The sequence below is a fragment of the Amblyraja radiata genome, chromosome 46 (genome assembly GCF_010909765.2).
Source record: "Amblyraja radiata isolate CabotCenter1 chromosome 46, sAmbRad1.1.pri, whole genome shotgun sequence".
Classification (NCBI taxonomy): Eukaryota; Metazoa; Chordata; class Chondrichthyes; order Rajiformes; family Rajidae; genus Amblyraja; species Amblyraja radiata.
This window is the reverse complement of record NC_046001.1, coordinates 6,455,963-6,475,739: the sequence shown is the minus strand read 5'-3', so window position 1 is coordinate 6,475,739 and position 19,777 is coordinate 6,455,963. Positions and strand designations below refer to the sequence as shown.

General features: G+C 41.6%; 1 protein-coding gene across 3 annotated transcripts in view; it reads left to right on the top strand.

The window, feature by feature from the left end:
* The window catches only part of spats2 (spermatogenesis associated serine rich 2), a 72,179-nt gene extending 58,799 nt beyond the window's left edge, over window positions 1-13,380 (top strand). For 2 of the 3 annotated variants that reach the window (XM_033015727.1, XM_033015730.1), the window contains exons 11-13: window positions 4,186-4,288; window positions 9,543-9,757; window positions 10,920-13,380. In XM_033015727.1, the coding sequence (XP_032871618.1) occupies window positions 4,186-4,288; window positions 9,543-9,757; window positions 10,920-11,231 (630 nt within the window). In that variant the 3' untranslated portion in view covers window positions 11,232-13,380. The remainder of the gene's footprint in view (window positions 1-4,185; window positions 4,289-9,542; window positions 9,758-10,919) is intronic. The other variant, XM_033015729.1, reaches the window with a different exon arrangement.
* Window positions 13,381-19,777: the final 6,397 nt, after the last annotated feature.

Sequence of the window (19,777 nt, the reverse complement as noted above, 5' to 3'; positions counted from 1 at the left end):
GTGATCTTTGTAAAATCCATTGCACCCATTGGTGACCAGAATTTCATACCGTAAACCAAGTGTCGTTCAGCCAATGTTTGAGCATAGAAACATAGAAAATTCGAGCCTGCACCGCCATTCAATATGATCATGGCTGATCATCCAACTCAGTATCCTGTACCTGCCTGCTCTCCATATCCTAACTCCCTCTTAAATATAGCCAATGAACTGGCCTCAACTACCTTCTGTGGCAGAGAATTCCAGAGATTCACCACTCTCTTTGTAAAAAATGTTTTTCTCATCTCAGTCCGAAAAGATTTCCCCCTTATCCTTAAACTGTGACCCCTTGTTCTGGGCTTCCCCAACATCGGGAACAATATTTCTGCATCTAGCCTGTCCAACCCCTGAAGAATTTTGTAAGTTTCTATAAGATCCCCCCTCAATCTTCTAAATTCTAGCGAGTACAAGCCGAGTCTATCCAGTCTTTCTTCATATGAAAGTCCTGACATCCCAGGAATCAGTCTGGTGAACCATAACTTCTCTACATTTCATACCATTCTTTCTAGAAACAATGCGCACGATTTGACTCTTTTAATTACATTATCAAACTTACCACTTCTAATGATTTGTCTATTTGTCATCCACGATCCTTAGATTCTTCTTTTCCAGGTAATATTTAACAATTTTTTCCTCATCAAAATCTGATGCCTAACTCAACTATGCGGAATAACACATTTGCCCAATCTTCAAAGGTATTAATGTCATTCTTTCATTGTAGACTATCTCCCCAATTTGGTGATATCTACAAATGAAAAAAAAAAAATTATTCCAGAGTCTAAATTTATAGTGACCAACATAACTGATTGTTATGCAATTCCCTTTCTGCCGTGCTGAATACCGTTTTTTTTAGTTTTTGTCTTCAAGCCTCCTAGATAATCATGAACCTGACACCAAGCTGGGTTCCATTAAACTTTATTTGCGAAGCCAGGCTCTATATCAAATATCCACCACCCCCCCCCCCACACCTCAGAAAATTTGATGAGGTCGGTAATTGAAGGCATTCCATTTTGTTTTCTTTTTGTATTCTTGGTTCCTACTACTTTTCCACTTCTACATCTGGCATGCATATTTCTGGTCTAATACAACTTAGATCAGGTGGAAAGCTCCATAAGGAAGACTCACATACTCATTTTATCTCGCTCCTGTCCAAATGCTTCCTCTGCAGTGATGTGGCATTTCTGGTGCTGAAGTGAGACATTTTTTTTCTGGCCCATGAATGAGACTGACAATTTCCTGCCACAGTTTTTACATTGCCAGAAGATGCCCACTGGGAACTGGCACAAAAGTTGTTCAAACTGGATTTTTAATAAAATAAAAATCAGACCTGATGGGGGATTGTGTGTGTGTGTGTGTGTGCACATTGTATTTTCCTCTTCCCAATGTTTGGCTGACGAGGTGATAGTAAATATAGTGTATAGGTTTTGTGTTCATTATTCAGAACAGGTGACATTCTGCTCATTGACATTGTAGTGTTTCACTTTTGGAAGAAAGTAATGTGCAACTTATGGAGCAAACCTGCTGGAATAAGTTTGCTTAATTAAACACAACATTGTTTTATGGAGATTTCCTATCCCACATTTGTATCATTTAAGTACTTAATTACCTGCAATACACAAATAAACTTGTATTGTATTGTACGCTTTGAGTTGTTAAATTTTGGCCCATTTTCATAAAGGAGATTAATGCTTCACCATGACATCTATAAAGAGAGCCTCCGTGCCTACAATTTAGACTTAAAAAGTGCTAGAGAAACATTTTTCTCCAATATCATTAACAACAACACTAATAAGGCAAAAACCCTATTTGCAACTGTTGACAGACTGACCAACCCCCCAACACAATTACCACCTGAACTCCATTCCACGCAGAAATGCAATGAGTTTGCATTATTCTATACAGATAAAATTGAAGGCATCAGACGTGCCATCAATATCACCGCTTCAAACAAAAATGTTGGATCACCACCCTGTTTAGGCAAAGGTAACGTGGCAATGATGACATGCTTTAATGTCATAGACTCTAAAACTCTTGTGGAAACGGTGACACAACTAAGGCCATCCACCTGCTGCCTTGATGCTTTACCTACCAACTTCTTTAAGAATGTTTTTGACTGCCTAGCAATAGACATACTGCAAATAGTTAACAGCTCTCTTCAATCAGGCAATTTCCCAAAAGCCTTGAAAACTGCAGTTATTAAACCTCTTTTAAAAAAGCGGAGCCTAGATGCCTCTATTATTAACAACTATAGACCAATTTCAAACCTATCTTTCATAAGTAAAATCATTGAGAAAGTTGTCCTCCAGCAACTTAATCAATTCCTGGCTTCAACTGGCTGCTACGACAACTTCCAGTCAGGATTTCGACCTCTTCATAGCACCGAGACCGCTCTTATTAAAGTTGTAAACGACATCCGTCTTAACACAGACTCTGGCAAAGTTTCAATATTAATGCTATTAGATCTCAGTGCTGCATTCGACACTGTTGATCACTCAATACTTTTGGACAGGTTGGAAAAATGGGTGGGGCTCTCAGGCACAGTCTTAAGTTGGTTCAGGTCATATTTACAAGATAGGAACTATTTTGTTTCCATTGGCGACTTTGTATCAGAACCAACCAACGTGACGTGTGGAGTACCGCAAGGTTCGATCTTAGGGCCCTCTTTATTCAACATCTACATGCTCCCACTAGGGCAAATCATGCGATATAATAATATTGACCACCACTGCTATGCCGATGACACTCAAATCTATGTAGCGCTATCACCAAATGACTATCGCCCCATAGATCTGTTGTGCCAGTGCGTTGAGCAAGTCAAAGACTGGATGTGCCAAAATTTTCTCCAACTAAATAAGGACAAAACGGAGATAATTGTTTTTGGTGCTAAAAAAGAAAGGCTTAAAGTAACCCAACACCTTCACTCTCTGTCCCTGAAAACTTCAAACAAAGCCAGAAATCTTGGGGTCATTATGGATTTAGATTTAAATTTCGACAGTCACATCAAATCAGTAACAAAATCGGCCTACTATCACCTCAAAAACATAGCAAGATTAAGAGGACTCATGTCATCTCAAGGTTTAGAAAAACTTGTACATGCCTTTATTAATAGTAGGCTAGATTATTGCAACGGTCTCCTTGCAGGTCTTCCAAAAAAAACTGCCAGGCATCTACAGCTTGTTCAGAACGCTGTTGCTAGAGTTCTAACAAAGACCAAAAAATTTGAGCATATTACACCAATCCTTAAATCCTTACATTGGCTCCCTGTATGTCAGAGAATTGATTTTAAAATCCTGCTGCTCACCTATAAATCACTACATGGTTTAGGGCCAAAGTATATCACTGACATGCTTCCACTATATAAGCCTTCTAGACCGCTAAGATCTTCTGAAACCAATCTGCTAGTGATTCCCAGAGTAAATACAAAACATGGGAAAGCAGGATTTAGTTACTATGCAACAAATAGCTGGAATAAACTTCCTGAAGATTTAAGACTTGCCTCAACTTTGACCACTTTTAAAACAAGACTGAAAACTTTTATGTTTACTTTAGCTTTCAGCTAAATCTTAACTACATTGCACTTTTAACTTTTGCACTTTTTATAATGCATTTTTAATTTTGCTTTTCTTTTCTTTTAGTTCTTCTATTTTATTTCATTTTATTATTTCATTTATTGTATGACATGTTTTTATGTGAAGCACTTTGAGTCTGCCTCGTGTATGAAATGTGCTATATAAATAAAGTTGCCTTGCCTTGCCTTCTGCTAAAATGGTGCCAAATTGTCGATGTAGGATTCATCAACAACTAGCGTTGTTTTATAACAAGACATTATTTCAGGAACGTTATGAAAAAGGTGTTTGTGCTTTGCATGTTATAATTGTGTGCGCTTGATTAAACAGTCACTGGGAGTTATACACCGTCAATTGTTCCTTGATTTATGTTTTCTGTTTACTTAATGTTCGCAAATGGAATTGGTAGATGCATGATATAGTATTGCCACAGTTTTAATCATTTACAAGAAATTTACACCATTCTATTAATCCAAATTGCCAATTGTACAAGTTAGAATCATGATTGTATAATTTTTAAAAAGCTAAGCTACCATATGCTTGGATTTTACCTGCTAGAGTTTTTTAAAATGTATTATTCTAGCACTTTGTTAGTGAACGGAAATATGATGAAGACCTGGGCCGATGCGCACAGTTTACCTGTGATGTGGAAGAACTGAAAGCGAGTATCCAAGCCTTTGGACAAGGTAAGCTGAGGCTTGGTCACGTAACATCTTGTTATTAAAACCTGTTTGATATTTGCATCTACCTTACAAGTGGGCACCGGGCATTTCTAATCTCAATAGTTTGTGCTGCAGACACTGGAACAAGTCATTGGAACTGGTTGCGAGTGTCAGAGTGGGAACGGGTTTGTACTCACTGAGGATGAATTGCTGCCACTTCTGTTTGAGATGCCAAAAGTTTGCTAATTATGGATTTACCAAAGATTCTGATGGTCTTGTGTGATTGTGATATCCTTTGAGATTCTCGACCTGTCTTCATCCGTTGTGGTTGAGCACGCTATCTTCTGAAGCTTCTGTTCGGCCGTTTCTTTGGGTGGGACACTTACCTGGTTGCTTTCTTATCTGTCATAGCTGGAGAATCACCAGAATGCCACTAATCCCACACTTCTACCTCTGGTATTCCCCAAGGTTTGATCCCAACTTCTTTCCATTTTTTCATCTACGTGCTGCTACTCGGTAACAATGGCTTTCCACATACATGCTGACAACCCTTGCTTAACTCAGCACTACTTTTAAGAGATGCAGCGCGGAAACACGGCCTTTGGCCCACCGAGTCTGCACCGACCAGCGATCCCCTACACACACTAGGGACAATTTATACTTATACCAAGTATACAAACCCAAGCCAATTAACCTACAAACCTGTACGTCTTTGGAGTGTGGGAGGTACCAAAAATCTCGGAGAAAACCCACGCAGGTCACGGGGAGAACGTACAAACTCCATACAGACAGCACCCGTAGTCGGGATCGAATCCGCGTCTCTGGCGCTGTAAGGCAGTAACTCTACCGCTGTGCCGCTTGGTGAATTCTCCTGACTTCTCTTGAATAATAACAATTATATCCCTTCGCTGTCCCTAAATGATCAGACTTCTTGTCCGGCATTCAGTACTGTGTGAATAACAATATCCTCCAACTTGATATTGGAAATAATTAAGTAGTTTTCTTCATTTTCCTCCCACAAACTCTTCCCTGGTAAACTCTTCAGCCCCCTCTTTGCCAAATGTTTGAGGTTAAATGATTCTGATTGAAAACTTTGTGTCATATTTACCCACAAGTTTGAGACTCCATATCGATACCATCTCTATGCTCCAGTTTTGAGGTGTAATCAATAATGCATAGGTCTCAGCCTAACTACTGGGGAATTGTCATCCATGCCTTTGTTTCCTTATAAGATTCAGTTTTCCAATGCATTCCTTGCTTTCATTCTACCCTTTAGCTTGAGATCATCCAAAACACCATTGGCTGTATGGTAATGTGTCAAGTCCCATTCATCCATCACCCCAGTGAACCACAGTGGGGCTTTCCTTAACCAGAAGCAGGTTAAAATTCTCATGTCTTCCTATCTCTCCATGGTCTCATGTCACCACCATTTATCCGCCTCAAATGTGACACTATGTTCTCAAGTTTCTGAATCCCTCAACTCCAATTTTCAGTCCCGAGGCTTCTCCACCTTTCCATCCTGCATGGTGTTTAATAAAGCCCATCTCAGAGTGTGTGTGTGTACCCAATATCCATGCATCTTGTTGCAGGAAAGAGCTGAATTGATCAGAAATATTATTTGCTGCAAGACGCTTGGCTCTTCCCGGAAGGGGCTGACTGCCTCTGGGTGGGAGGTTAAAGCTAACAATTATTTGAGCATGGCACACATTACTTTGTGAATACTTGTTATTTTCTTGAGTGACAAACCACTCCTGGAAAAGCTACAGATAAGTGTAATAATAATTTCATTATTATTAGTTATATTTGATCATGTCTGACCATCAGAAATGGGTGCAGCATAGCACGATGTGTAATGTAGTCAGTGAACTTTGATGGGCTACAGGCTTGGGAATATAACATTATTGAAGGACATGAAGGATGTAACATTCATGGAAGCAATAAGTGGATGTTATGAGATTGGGTTGTGACATGGAATTGTGTGTTGTGTTTTGATGCTGAGTTGTGAAAGATATTGATGAGGAATAGGAGCAGGCCAAGGATGGATGTCTGGGGTAACACCAGAGGGCATTGGAAGAGAAGCTATTGTGGGTGAGTTAATGGATGAGAATGAAAGCAGTCAAGTGTGGGCCAGCTAGTTGGATGGCAGGGGAAGGGTGGAGGAGGAGGATGTTGTGGTCATCTTTATTCATGGCTGTGGATGTGGCAAAGTGTGATATTGCCAGTGTCACAGATGCAGAAGATGCCAAGTGACTCCGAGCTATTTCAGTGGAAGCGGCAGAATGCTAAGTGGAGGCGTAAAAACTGGCTTGAATTTGAGGCAACCGCATGTTCAAGACGATGAGAGTTTAGTTCAATGAATGGCTCCTCAGCTTTGATATGAATATGCTGGGTAAGGTCCAGGATTTGGCTGTGTACTTTCATAGCTCCAGCTTCATGGGGAAACTAGGTTGAAAGACTTAGAAGTTCTCTCCAGTGTGTACATTCCACAATCTTGTGTAAAACCACAGCACTTCCCACAGATTCCTCATGTGAGTAAGTTTCTGCACTATAAATCTCACTCTGCAGGCCACCAAAGCATCTGTTATACGTGTCACATCTTAAAACGCAAGCAGTGAGGAGAGCGATTTCTCCCCTTTCTTCAGACTTGCTAGAATTCTTGACTCTGCTGCTTCAGTTGCGAAGTGAATTGGTTGGCCCTAGAATGGTTCTCCAGGCGTCTGGCCTTTCTTCCCTCCCTCCTTATTTCTGCATTTAGGCGTTTGTTTCACAATTGTGTGATTTACATGAACAATTTCTGCCCTATGGATGTGAAGCAATTATTTGGCAACGTGCAATTGTACCTTGAGCCGGCAGAGAAAGCCACGGTCGCACAGCTGCGCACAAATTCCGCGCGCAAAGATTTGCGCAACGTTTTGCAGTAAATAAGAAATGTTGGATACGCAAGCCTACGCTGATTTTCTTACAAGCTGAACAAATGTTGACATTTTCAGTGTGTAAAAATGTTACCTTTGTGAATTGCCAGGCTGTTGGTTGGACATCAAGGTTCGCTTAATTATTTTACTTTGTTGTAGGAAGACTTCTCCACGGCCAAGTTTATTTATTTATGGACTGCTGAAAATAAAGTAGAATGAAAAATTCAGTTAAACTTGCCACGTACTGTTATCAATATGTTCACTAAGTCTTGCACACATCTGCTCTCAAAAATTTGATCTGGGGGTGAGACTAGCAAGCAAACAGTGAGATTCCCACACTGCAAATGTAACCTGACACAAAACAGCTGCTGTATAAGAAGAAAAAAGTATGAAAGCATTACCGTCCTGCTTCATGGAAAGTAAATTCATCGGACGGTTTAGGAACCAAATCAAATATAAGGCAGGATCTGAAACTGAGGTTCCAGTATTCGGAAGAATGACATAAACTTAAGATGGCTATTAAAATAATTTTGTATTACCTTCAATTTAGCAGTGGCTCTCGAGCAGAGTAAAGTCAAAAGGACCTGGATTTGTAATATTCACTGACACTTCTGTTGAAGATTGTTACATTGTTGGGAGCCGGCAGCAGCAAACACATGTGCAGACATCTCCATTGTCAGCTCGTGTGAATGGAGAAGTTGCAATAGTGCTATCCGAAGAGTCCAAGCCAGTTTTCCCACCTAAAAGGCCAACAAAGGCATTGGTCTCACTGCTGTTAGTGGGCTCCTCCAATGCGTGACATAGCTGCCTGCGTAACATGCAGGTTACCGTTGTCGATTCATGCCCAGTATTTTGTGATATCTTGAGGCTATGAAAAGGTGCGATTAGAAAAATGCAAATTGATTTTTATTCACCTGATCACAAACTAACCTGTGACAACCCGAACACGCTGTTGAGTGTGAATAAGCATGTGCGTTTGCAGAGCATATTTGGGTGGCCTCAAGGACTACTGGACAAACACGTCAATGCTGTACTGTTGTGTTTAATCAGCAATCAGTGCCCATAACACTGCTGTCAGCATCACCACTAGTTGACATTTATGTATCAGGCTCGCTGGCTGTTTGCCTGTGGATATAATTTCACAGCTGTATAAAAAAGACTAGTAAAAGACCAATTACATTTTTTGAATCCAAAAGCAGTATCATTTTTTTTTGTCAGGTTGGGTCATCTTTGCATAAAAATGGTACTTTCATAAATTAGTAGTTTAGTTTGTCATGTGGACTGAAGTACAGTGAAAAGCTTTTTTGTTGTGTGCTATACATTCCGTGAAAAGACTATACATGATTTATGATATCAATCCGTCCACAGTGTACAGATACAGGATTAAGGGAATTTAGTGCAAGGTAGAGTGGAGAAGGGACGGAGAGGAAGTGACCAGGATGAGACTCGTCCTTGATTATGCTAGTGGCATAATAAAATGAAAGATAGCGGAGTCGGGGGATATGGGGAGAAGGCAGGAACAGGTTACTGATTGTGGATGATCACAGTGAATGGCGGTGCTGGCTCGAAGGGCCGAATGGCCTACTCCTATAAAAGTAAATTGTCTATAAAATTAAATACGGCAGGTGCTGAAAATCTACAGTAAGGATCAGACTAATGCTGGAATCCCCAGCAGGTCAGGTATTATGCACAGAGGGCCAGTCAGGTGGGGGCCAGTCAGATGGAAACTTTGATAGTAACATTTCCTTAAGACTTTTTTTTTTTTTTCTCAATAAACTGATTTAGGAGAGGGAATTTGTTTCACTGCCACCATTTACCTGAAGGAAGATGTGGAGTTATTGTGTGACTGATTTGTTTTTGAGTACACATCCAAAGACTCTTTAAATGTATTGAGGGTTTCTGCTGCTTTAATCAGAGTTATACAGCGTGGAAACAGGCCCTTCAGTCCAACTTTCCCGTGCCGACCAACATGCCCCATCTACACTAGTCCCACCTGCCTGTCGTTGGCCCATATCCCTTGAAACTTTTTTTGTGCAGAGCACTTCAGAACCAACCATGTTCTGGGCAAAAACATATTTTCCCCCCACATCTCCCCTCTAGCACAGCTACTTATGAGGGTATGCAAAGTATTTCTAGGATTGAGTGGGTGGGGGGGGGGGGGAAGCTTTAGGGTATTTAGGATCAAAGAGAAAAGAGAGAGGTGTTTGAGCAGGAAACAGTAGTTGGGCATTTAAGGGCCGGCATGTTGTGGGCAGCTGGTAAATGTGGACGGACTTCTTGTTTGGATGTCCAGTGGATAAGTTATCTCAAGACTTTTTACTAGATATTAATTGTTCTGATTTTCCAATATATGTTGTGTTTTATAGTATCTCATCCCAGGAACAATTACTCTGCCAGATCAAGGTGTGGCTCTGTGTCATCCATGTCTGTGACAACCCGGAGCGATGCATCAGCACCAACTACTCCTGACTGTGCAACAGACCCTTCCTTTACTAAGCCAGGGAAGAAGAGCCAGTCTTCAGGAGATGTTTCCACTGCCACAACAAACTCTGGAAACCGAACTTTCCAATCAAACCGATCGGTATGTGCTGCTAGTGTCGTCTTCCAATGTTTATGGGGGTTTTTACCCCCCCCCACCCCCCAAACTAATTCCACCATCAAAGAAAATTTAGTTTAACGTATTTCTATAGTTTTTAATTAGTGCACGGCTGTGAATAAAAATCACTTGTGAGTCGACGGGTAAATTGGTGTGTGGTTGTCAGCTCTTGATTTAGTCATTTCAAATTTGTGTCGAAGAGAGCATCGAGCTGAAGGGATTTGCTTTCTGAAAAGGTAACGCAGATTTCAACCACCTTCATTGGTCTCCTAGTGGTAAATTCAAAGAATGTGAGGAAAGTACATATTGGCCTTCGCCTTGGTACAGTTTAGGACAATGAAGAAGTCTTTAGAACAAAGGAGATGGTGAATTCCTGCCATTGTGAACAATATTGTTTTGAGTGCATTATCTGTAAGTACAAAATCAAGGAATGTAAATAGGACTAAGTTTCAAACCACCAAGACCTACAAAACACAGACTTGGGTAAATATCAATTTATTGTTCCAGGTTCACCACAAATTGATCCAAACATGTAGATTATTTGTGATAACCAATAATCAGCTGGGAGAATATTCAGATACATTCGACCAACCTCACTAATAAAATCGAGGCTCTGGACTAAAAGCAAAACAGGCCCAAAAAGTTTGTTGGATTGAAATTTAAAAGCACTATATTTTAGGCAACCATTAATTTCTGGTATACCACTAAAGCACTTCAGCATTTATTCACATTGAAGACTTCATAAATGCATGTTATTGTTATCTTTGGGTTTACAGCATAGGCAGCTAGTTGCAGAGCAGCAAGTTAGTGGACTTCATTCCAGGATTGGAAGTGTATCTTGAAGTTTTACATGGATAAGGAATAACCATGTGGAGTTCACCTGGTATAAGTGGAATCTCGAGGTTATAATCTTTTTACTACACTGAATCCAAAAACCCTGTTGCCTATTACTGCTTCCCATCCCAATGCAATCTGGGGTCCAGACTTGCTGAAAGTGCATTTCACATTTGGCTAGACATTACTATCCAAGGATGTATCTGGGCGGAATTGAATGTGACAGTAAAAACAAAAGGAGATTCCAGTGAGGCTATTAGAAAGGATAAAATATGAAGTGTATCTATTAATTGAGGTGTTTTCCCTTAAACAGGTGCCCCAAGGTAACAGGAGATCGGGTTACCGATCTCGAGAGAATGGGATAAGTGGCCAAAGCCATTTTGGAAGAAATGATGATAGGAATCGGTACCGCAATGGACCCAGGAATTACTCCAAAACTCCCTGCAACCCTCATCCCACACCTCAGAGCGTTACCACCGAGAAGACCCAAGTGCATTCTACTGCTCCCAATGGCACAGCTACAGCTTCTGCCTCCAGGCAGCCCTCTTCACTTTCTGCTCCTGCCAATGCCCTTCCTCAACGTAGGCCAAGATCAGATGGAAATGAAGCTCCTGTCAACTCCTGAAAAATTCTGACATCCAGCAACAACAACGCCATCCAGCTAGATGTGATTAAGCCCCAAAATGAGTTTACATTCACTTTGTTTTTGCCACCTTTGATTTGTCTAATGACCTTTTTTTTTAATTTCTGGATTAACCTTTCCAAATGTTCTTTTTTTTTAATTGATAGTGTCTCTATGTTGTTAATCTCTTCTGGAAGAGGGAGCAGCACTTAGCTGTACCCAAGATACGTTCTTTAAACGTTGTTGCTTAATCTGTCATGGCTAAATCAGTTAGCAGAAATCACTATGCACCTCTCTGTTCAGAATGAAAGTGCCTTGGATCTTTAATATGTCACAACCACTTAGTTTTTTTTAGACTACACTTAGAAAATAAAACAAGGGACCAAAGAACTTCAAACTTTGCTGCCATTGGGTCTACTAGAGATTGCTGATGAATTGTAGCAGGGCACGTGATTGTTTTATCTGAATTTTTGATAATGGCCATGTATTTGGATAGAACCGTTTAGTGAACATTTTCAACTGTGTATTTTATGTGCTGGAGACAACATGCCACAGGATGCCAAATCAGCATTGCTTCCTCTTCACATCACGATCCACTCTTGACTGCAGACAGATGTAAACTGATTTCCATTCACAGTGACGTTGTAGTCTAAAGCTGAATTCTGAGCCATGAAGCAGAGTGTGGCACAATGAGGGAACTTCCACCTTTTGGGGGCAGTTCCAGCCATGACTTCAAATTATTATCCTGCTAGTGTGGTGTAGATGAGAAGCCAAACATACTTTCCACTGCTATTGAAAATGTGTGAACACATAAGAATGATAGAAAGTTTTAGTTGTATCTGTGCTGTTGAATTAACTTGTATTGGCTGCATGGTGTTTCTGTATAGGAATAGACATTCACTTGGCTCTGACTAGAGTAAACCCACTTTTGCCACTGTGCATCTGAAGTGATCCACAATTTCCTTCTAAAGTGTACTGTCAAGGTAGCAGGAGTGTGTGGTGCTGCTCAATGTTTAACACACAACCTTTGGAGAATAATCTGCTGCAGGTCTCAACATGCCCTTGATCCACTAAGTCCCAGGTGAGAGGGGAATCTGATCACAGGTGACATCATCACTACAGAAGTTTAAATTCCAAACTCTATTACCCAAAAAGAACAAATTGGAAAAATCTGTAAGCAACCTTGTGAATGGATGGACTTGGAGCATACACTAATCATATTTCATCTGTAGAATTTTTGTTCTGCTTTAAAAAAAAAAACTAAAAAAAAAACCCTATTCTCTCAAACAGGTGAATTCTGGCTTGATCACTATGATCTGCTTCATTTTAGTCATGAATGGCGATTAGGACTGTGCCCATTGTATGCCTGTAATGCTGATTCTCTAATTGAAGTAGTAAAATGAAGTGCACAGATCAACTAGAGCCTTTTAAATCAAGAACTATGTTAAAATGCAGTATCTTCCAAATTGAGTTGGTGTCTTTTTTTGTTTCTTCAGACTAGTAATGCTGATTTTTGAATATTGACAGTTTTTATGTTTTCAAATTTAGTTTGTATCAAATGCTCCCAGCCTTTGCTTGTATACTTTTCTGTTGTTCAGATCATTATAAAAAAAAAATGATGAGAGGCTAGACAGCCTTTCAGGGTCATAGATAAACCACTTCGATTACTCCTTAAGCCTTGGTGCCAAACCCCATATCCCTTTCATTCTCCAAAGAATCAAGTATCATTTATTTTGCTGAAGATTTCATCCATGTTCACTTTTAGTGCCCTGGGTGGAAGCTATTGTGAAGTGTGAATCAGCTCGCTGAAGTGTGATTATTGTGATTAACCCCTCCATTTGATGTTGAGGCAAGGGATCATGTCACAGATTCAATGGGAACATTTTGTTTCTGGTATTTCAGCAATGTAATGTTGTTAGCCCAGGACCTGACCAATAATTGAAAGATAAGTTGGTGCTCAGTGGGAATAATTAAAATGAAACTGATTCCAATTTGCATGTTTGAATTTGAATCTTCCAATTGATGGCCTGCTGGTACATTATGGCCTGCATTTCAGGCAGCAGAATTGCTGCTCCCTCTTAGTGCCAGTCTCTTTTTGACATGTGTCATGTATTTAAAATTTAGTTGATGAATAAAGAAGCTGTATTCTAAACTATCGTTATACAACTGTGGTTCTTTCCTCCTCAATATTCAATACCAGTCTCGGAGCTGGGGAAAGGGAACTTGAGGTGACTTTCATTGTTAATCTTGTTGTCATGTCATTCACTGTCATGTTAATGGAGAGAAGGGATGAAATTTGGACGAATCAATAAACCAAATTAAACTGGATTTTTACTTGTAGCCTTCCCCCTTGCTAGATGTGGAGGACCCCACAAGGTGCCCCCCTAAGCTGGGAGATAAGAGGGGCCTTGGCAGCATCAGCCTCAGGAAGTGTATCCTGAGAACACTGGTGGCCTTTGACAGGAGCCACAGTTGGGACACAACCTCCCCTCCTGTTACAGCTTTTCATAAGAATCTTCAAATGTCTTGTATTTGAGGACATTTAACCTAATTGCTTTCATTTTTAAAAGTGAACATTAAAACAATCTTTCAATCAATTAAAACAATGAGTTAAATAAATAAATGATGAGATTACCTTGCTCGTTGCTGAGAATTCTCATTCGAATCTAAGGTTAGAGCCTCCTTTCCCAGATCTGGCTGTTGCAGGTCTGGGACTTGTGTACTTGACAGAGGCTGAGCCAAGCTACCTTGATTCACCTCACTATGAACTATATGATACAATTATGAGAGGCACAATGTGTACCTTGTGGGGTTCAGTCTTTAGGTAGTTTTAGTTGATAATGGGTTTCTTTTTTAAGTATCCTTTACTTTGTGCATGGAAGTACAAAAGCAAGGATGTTATGCTGATCTTCGACAAAAATATCGCTGGTTCAGTCGCTGTCAGCCGGTGTGGAGTCCGATTTGGTGCATAGACACAAAAGGTTAGAGTAACTCAGTGGGACAGGCAGCATCTCTGGATAGAAGGAATAGGTGATGTTTCGGATCAAGACCCGAAAAGTCACCCATTCCTTCTATCCAGAGATGCTGCCTGTCCTGCTGAGTTACTCCAGCACTTTGTCTCTTTGATGTAAACAAGCACCTGCAGTTCCTTCCTACCAATTTGGTGCATATCATTTAGGAAGGATGTCAGGACCTTGAAGTGACTATCAGAAGAGAATGTTATGACAATATTCATTTCTTGATTCCTATACTTTCCACATGTTGAATCTGGAGTAGAAAAATATGGTTACTTGGCATTGCAGAATATGAACTACATTACCAAGACTGAATTATGAAACATATTTTGGGCTTCAGACATGAGCAAGAACCACTGAAGGATGGAACTTACCAAACAATGCTAATCAATGAAAACATTGGGATATATCTACCTTTGAAAGATTGATTGTGGAGTGGCAAAGTTTGCTTGACAAACCTATTCTTAAATTTATTTTTTAACAATAATGTACATTTGAAATCCAGGTACTGAAAGTAACATTGCGGGACATCACCCATTCCTTCTCTCCAGGAATGCAGTCTGTTTTGAGTCGAGACCCTTCTTCAGACTGGTTAGGGATAAGGGAAACGAGAGATATAGATGGTGATGTGGAGAGATAAAGAACAATGAATGAAATTATCTCTTTTTTTTCTCTCCCCTCTCGCTCTTTTTCCCCTCTTTCCTGCTTTACCATTTACCTAAGAGAATGGTTACCATTTCCAGCACTGTGGAGACTGTGCTTAGTTGAGACCTCCTGCCCTGAAGACATCAACGTTTGAATCTGATCTTTCTCGCATAGTAATTGAGCAGAACATGCAAAGCATTTATCAGATAAATGTATACTATTTATTGATGGTGCTTAGTCAATTCTCTGCCGTTACACTTTATCTCTTCATCACTATGAAGCGGTCTTTGCTTTGAGTTGGGTTGTGATTCTAGAATCCAATTTTGGAGGCTTGAATGGGGCTCGATAACTCTGAACAGCTTATACCTTTAGATTTATTTTATGGTCAAAAAATAAAGTGGACAACAGGAGAGCTGAGGAAACAAACAATGTTGCCCAAGCAATCTGCGCCCATGTGGAATGTTTGAAGAGCTTCAAAAAGTGACATGCTGGTTCATGTAAACATACATTGAATGGGTTAACGCAGCAGGGAGACAAAGCATAGTCTAGAGTGCAGAAAGGGCACATGTGCAGTTTGAACTTTAGCCCACGATGGGCTATAACATGCAGGATAAACATCATTGCAAAACTGCTTATAGAGCAGTTAAACGAGGAGCAGGTGATCAGTTGAACAATCTCATTGGGCAGCGGTTGTGGATGCCCATGATAAATGTGTCAAAGGCTGGTTGCCCTCCCATATGGAGCAGAGAGCTGTATCTTCTGTTTACAAGTTGAAGATTAATTTCCATCGGCCTGGTCTCAGGGGAGTGTTTGCTGCTGAGTTCAGCTGCAGGTGCGAACCACCGGGCAACGTTCCATTTCCAACCGCCCGCCCGCCCACCGGCCCTGAGCTCGCGCGCGCCGCCCACTCGCGGGAATCCCCTTCCCCTCCCCAGGCGCCGCCGCCATCACAACCAGCTCGCCCTGGCTTTACAGACGGCAGATAGACACGAAATGCTGGAGTACCTCGACGGGACAGGCAGCATCTCTGGAGAGAAGGAATGGGTGACGTTTCGGGTCGAGACCCTTTTGCAGCCAGACTGCCAAACTGCAGGCACGTGGCTGCACGTTGTACCTCGCCCACCACCGGTTAATAAGCCATTAACCCGCTTATCTATCACTTTGAGGTAATCGCCCACAATGGCATAACTGGGGACACGCTGTATTAATATATGTGTAAATCACGAACAACGACAGTCATACAGCGTGGCAACAGGCTCTTCAGCCTAGCTTGCCCACACTGCCCAAGTTGCCCCATCTAGTCCCACCTGCCTGCGTTTGGCCCATATCCCTCCCAACCTGTCCCATCACTACACCTGTCTAAATGTTTCTTCAACGTTGTGATCGACCCTGCCTCAACTACCTTCTCCGGCAGCTCGTTCTATACCCTCACCACCCTCTGTGTAAAAATGTTCTGGCTTCTGGGAGGTATTACGTGAATTTGTACAGAGCAGGTTTAGTCATGCTTCATTAGCTGAGGAGTTGTGCTCGCGTTGTACATTGTGCAACTTTCAGGAAACATCTGCACTTTTGCTATTTGGGTGGAAGGAAGGTATTTGATGAAGCAGATGCAGATGAAGATGGTTAGGCCGAGGGTACTACCCCGAGGAGCCTCAGATGCCCAGGGGTTGCGAATGATTGCTCTCTCCCATCCACAATCTTTTTTTCCCCAAACCGTGAATGTTTGAAGCCCCTTTGACTTCAGTTTTACCGAGTGCCTTGCTGTCAAGGGCAGTCACTCTCACCTCTGCAATTCAGCCCTTTGGTCCATTGTTGGGCCAAGGCAGAGATCTAGCAAAACCATTGGCACAGTTTTGCTAGAGGCACAGTTAGCTCTGCAGTGCAGATTTTCACTACGACAGCTAACTGGTTCCACAGCCTTTGCTGTGCCCGGTGTTTAGTTTACAGATACAGCACAGAAACAGGCCCTTCGGCCCACCGATCCTCACACACTTACACTATCCTACACAGACTAGGGACAATTTTACATTTGTACCAAGGTAATGAACCTAAGATTTTTGCCTCCATCACAGTGAGGAGGTGCTTGGTGGACTCACTGTGGTGGATGTTAATTTGTGTTTACTGTCTGTTCTGTTGTTTATTATTGTATGCATGACTGCAGGCACGAAATTTCATTCAGACTGAAAGGTCTGAATGACAATAAAGGAAATTCAAAACCTAAACATCTTTGGGATGTCGTGGGAAACCAGAGCACCCAGAGAAAACCCACGCTGTCACAGGGAGAATGTACAAACTCCGTACAGACAGCAACCATTGTCAGGATCGAACCCGGGTCTCTGGCACTGGAAGGCAGCAACTCTATCGCCACCATGCCCTAAATGCCAACTCTGGTGGGACAGTACTGCCATCCATTCCCTGATCTCACACGGACTGAATGAAGTTGGCTCTGTGATGGCAGGGATCTCAGGAGGATAATGTGGCAGCACTGTGGAACTTCATTTGAGCACATTATAATCAGGACCCATAGGTATTGGGAGAATAAATCTTTATTCATATCAACAATTTGGATGTGAATCAGGGTTAGTAAGTTTGCAGGTGACACTAATATTGTTAGTATAGTGGACATTGAAGAACAGTATCCAAGATTTCAAGTCAAGTTAAGTCAAGTTTATTCGTCACATACACATACGAGATGTGCAGTGAAATGAAAAGTGGCAATGCTCGCGGACTTTGTGCAAAAAGACAAACACAAACAACCAAACAAACTACAATTCATATTAAATATTGTGGGCGGAAGGAAAAAGGGGAAAAAACAGCAATTTAAAAAAAAAAGCAGTAGAGTGGTTCAGTAAGGTTAGTCCCTGGTGAGATAGGAGTTTACAGTCCTAATGGCCTCTGGGAAGAAACTCCTTCTCAACCTCTCCGTTCTCACCGCATGGCAACAGAGGCGTTTGCCTGACCGTAGCAGATGGAACAGTCCGTTGCAGGGGTGGAAGGGGTCTCCCATGATTTTACTGGCTCTGGAGTTGCACCTCCTGATGTATAATTCCTGCAGAGGGGCGAGTGAAGTTCCCATAGTGCTTCGGCCGAACCATTGAGGATAAATGGGGATACTGTGGATGGGGTAAGCTGCTTTAAATACCTGGGAGTCCACATCTCTGAGGATATGACATGGACATCACACGGACATGGACAATCCTCAAATCAAATTGATTTTTGATCAATGGGGCGAGGAATGGCAAATGGAGTTTAATTCTGATAAATGAGGGCTTTGCCTTTTGGTGAGACAAACTAGGGCAGGACTTGCACAGCAAATGGTCAGCCTCTGGGGATTGTTGTGGAACAGAGACACCTCAGGGTTGATAAATAGTCCCATGAAAGTGACAACACAAGTAAACAAGGTGGCAAGGGTGGCATTTGGGATGCTTGCCTTCATCAGTCAGGGTGTTGAGTACAAGGGTTAGGATGTCATGTTACAGGTGTAAAAAAAAACATAGGTATGACCAATTACTGAGTACTGTACACAGTTCTGGTCGCCCTGCAACAGGAGGGGTGTCATTTCAATGGAAAGGATGCTAAAAATATTTGAGGATGTTACTGGATCTGGAGGTTTGAGCTGCAAGGATAGGCTGGGTCTTTTTTCCCTGGAGAGTAGAAGGCTAAGGGGTGATCTGACATAGGTGTATAAAATCATGAGGGGCATGGATACAGTCTTTTACTCAGTAAGGGAGCCTAAATCTGGAAGGTGAGAGATGAAAAACATTTAAAATAGATCTGAGGGGCTTTTTTTTTTCACCGCACACACATGGTGTGTGTATGGAACAAGCTGCCAGATGCAGTGGTAGAGTTGGCTACAATAACAATATTTCCAAGGCATTTAGACAGGTACATGGATAGGTTTGAAGGGATATAGGTTAGGCACAGGCAAGTGAGTCTAGCTAATTTAGGCAATGTGATCAGCATAGATGAGTTGGGCCAAAAGGCCCATTTCCATGCTGCATAGCTGACTCTGACCTTCTACTCAGTCATTCTGGCTGAACATACAAATTGTTCACATGCTGGTCCCACCCTCACTCCATGTCCTGTTAACTGTTTCATTGTCTATCACTATTCACTACAAGATATGGCAGCTCTGTAGAACTTAATTTGAGCTTGTTCTAATCAGGACTCATGGGCATTGGGTCAGGCGATACCTCGTCCATATTAATCCGAGCCTCAACAGTGCCAATACCGATTCAATCACAGAAAGCAGCATGACTTCGCCCAAAATAAAAACGGAAAATGGCGAATCTACTCAGCAGGTCAGGTAGCACGAGTGCAGAGAAGAACAGTTAACATTTCAGGTTGATGACATTTCATCAGATCTGGGAAAGCTGGTGATCTGAATTTGTTGAATTCAACATCAAGTCCTGAGGGCTATAACATGGAACAGCACCACCTGCAGGTTCTTCTATAAGCCATACAAAATTCGGGTCAGGACCCTTCTTCCTCGGAAGAAAGCGTTGCCTGTCCATTTCCTCCACAGATGCTGCCTGACCCGCCAAGTTACACCAGCACTTTGTGTTTTGCTCAAGATACCAGCATCACTTCAATGTGGCTGGGTCGAAATCCTGGAACTTCCTCCGCTTATTTATGTGTATATTGAACTGAACTGTTCTGTATTTTTGTTTACAATACTCTTGTGCTGCAGCAAGCACAAATTTCACTGTCCTATCTGGGACACATGACAATAAACTCTTGACTTGACTTGAAAGCAAAAGAGAACTCGAGTTACACATTTGACTTGGAGGAAGTGAGTGGAGGAAGTGAGTGGAGTGAAGTGTTAGTCAATGTGAGAACAAGCTCATATGTGGCGGTGAAATGCACTAGTTGGTCTGTTTAAGGAAGCAG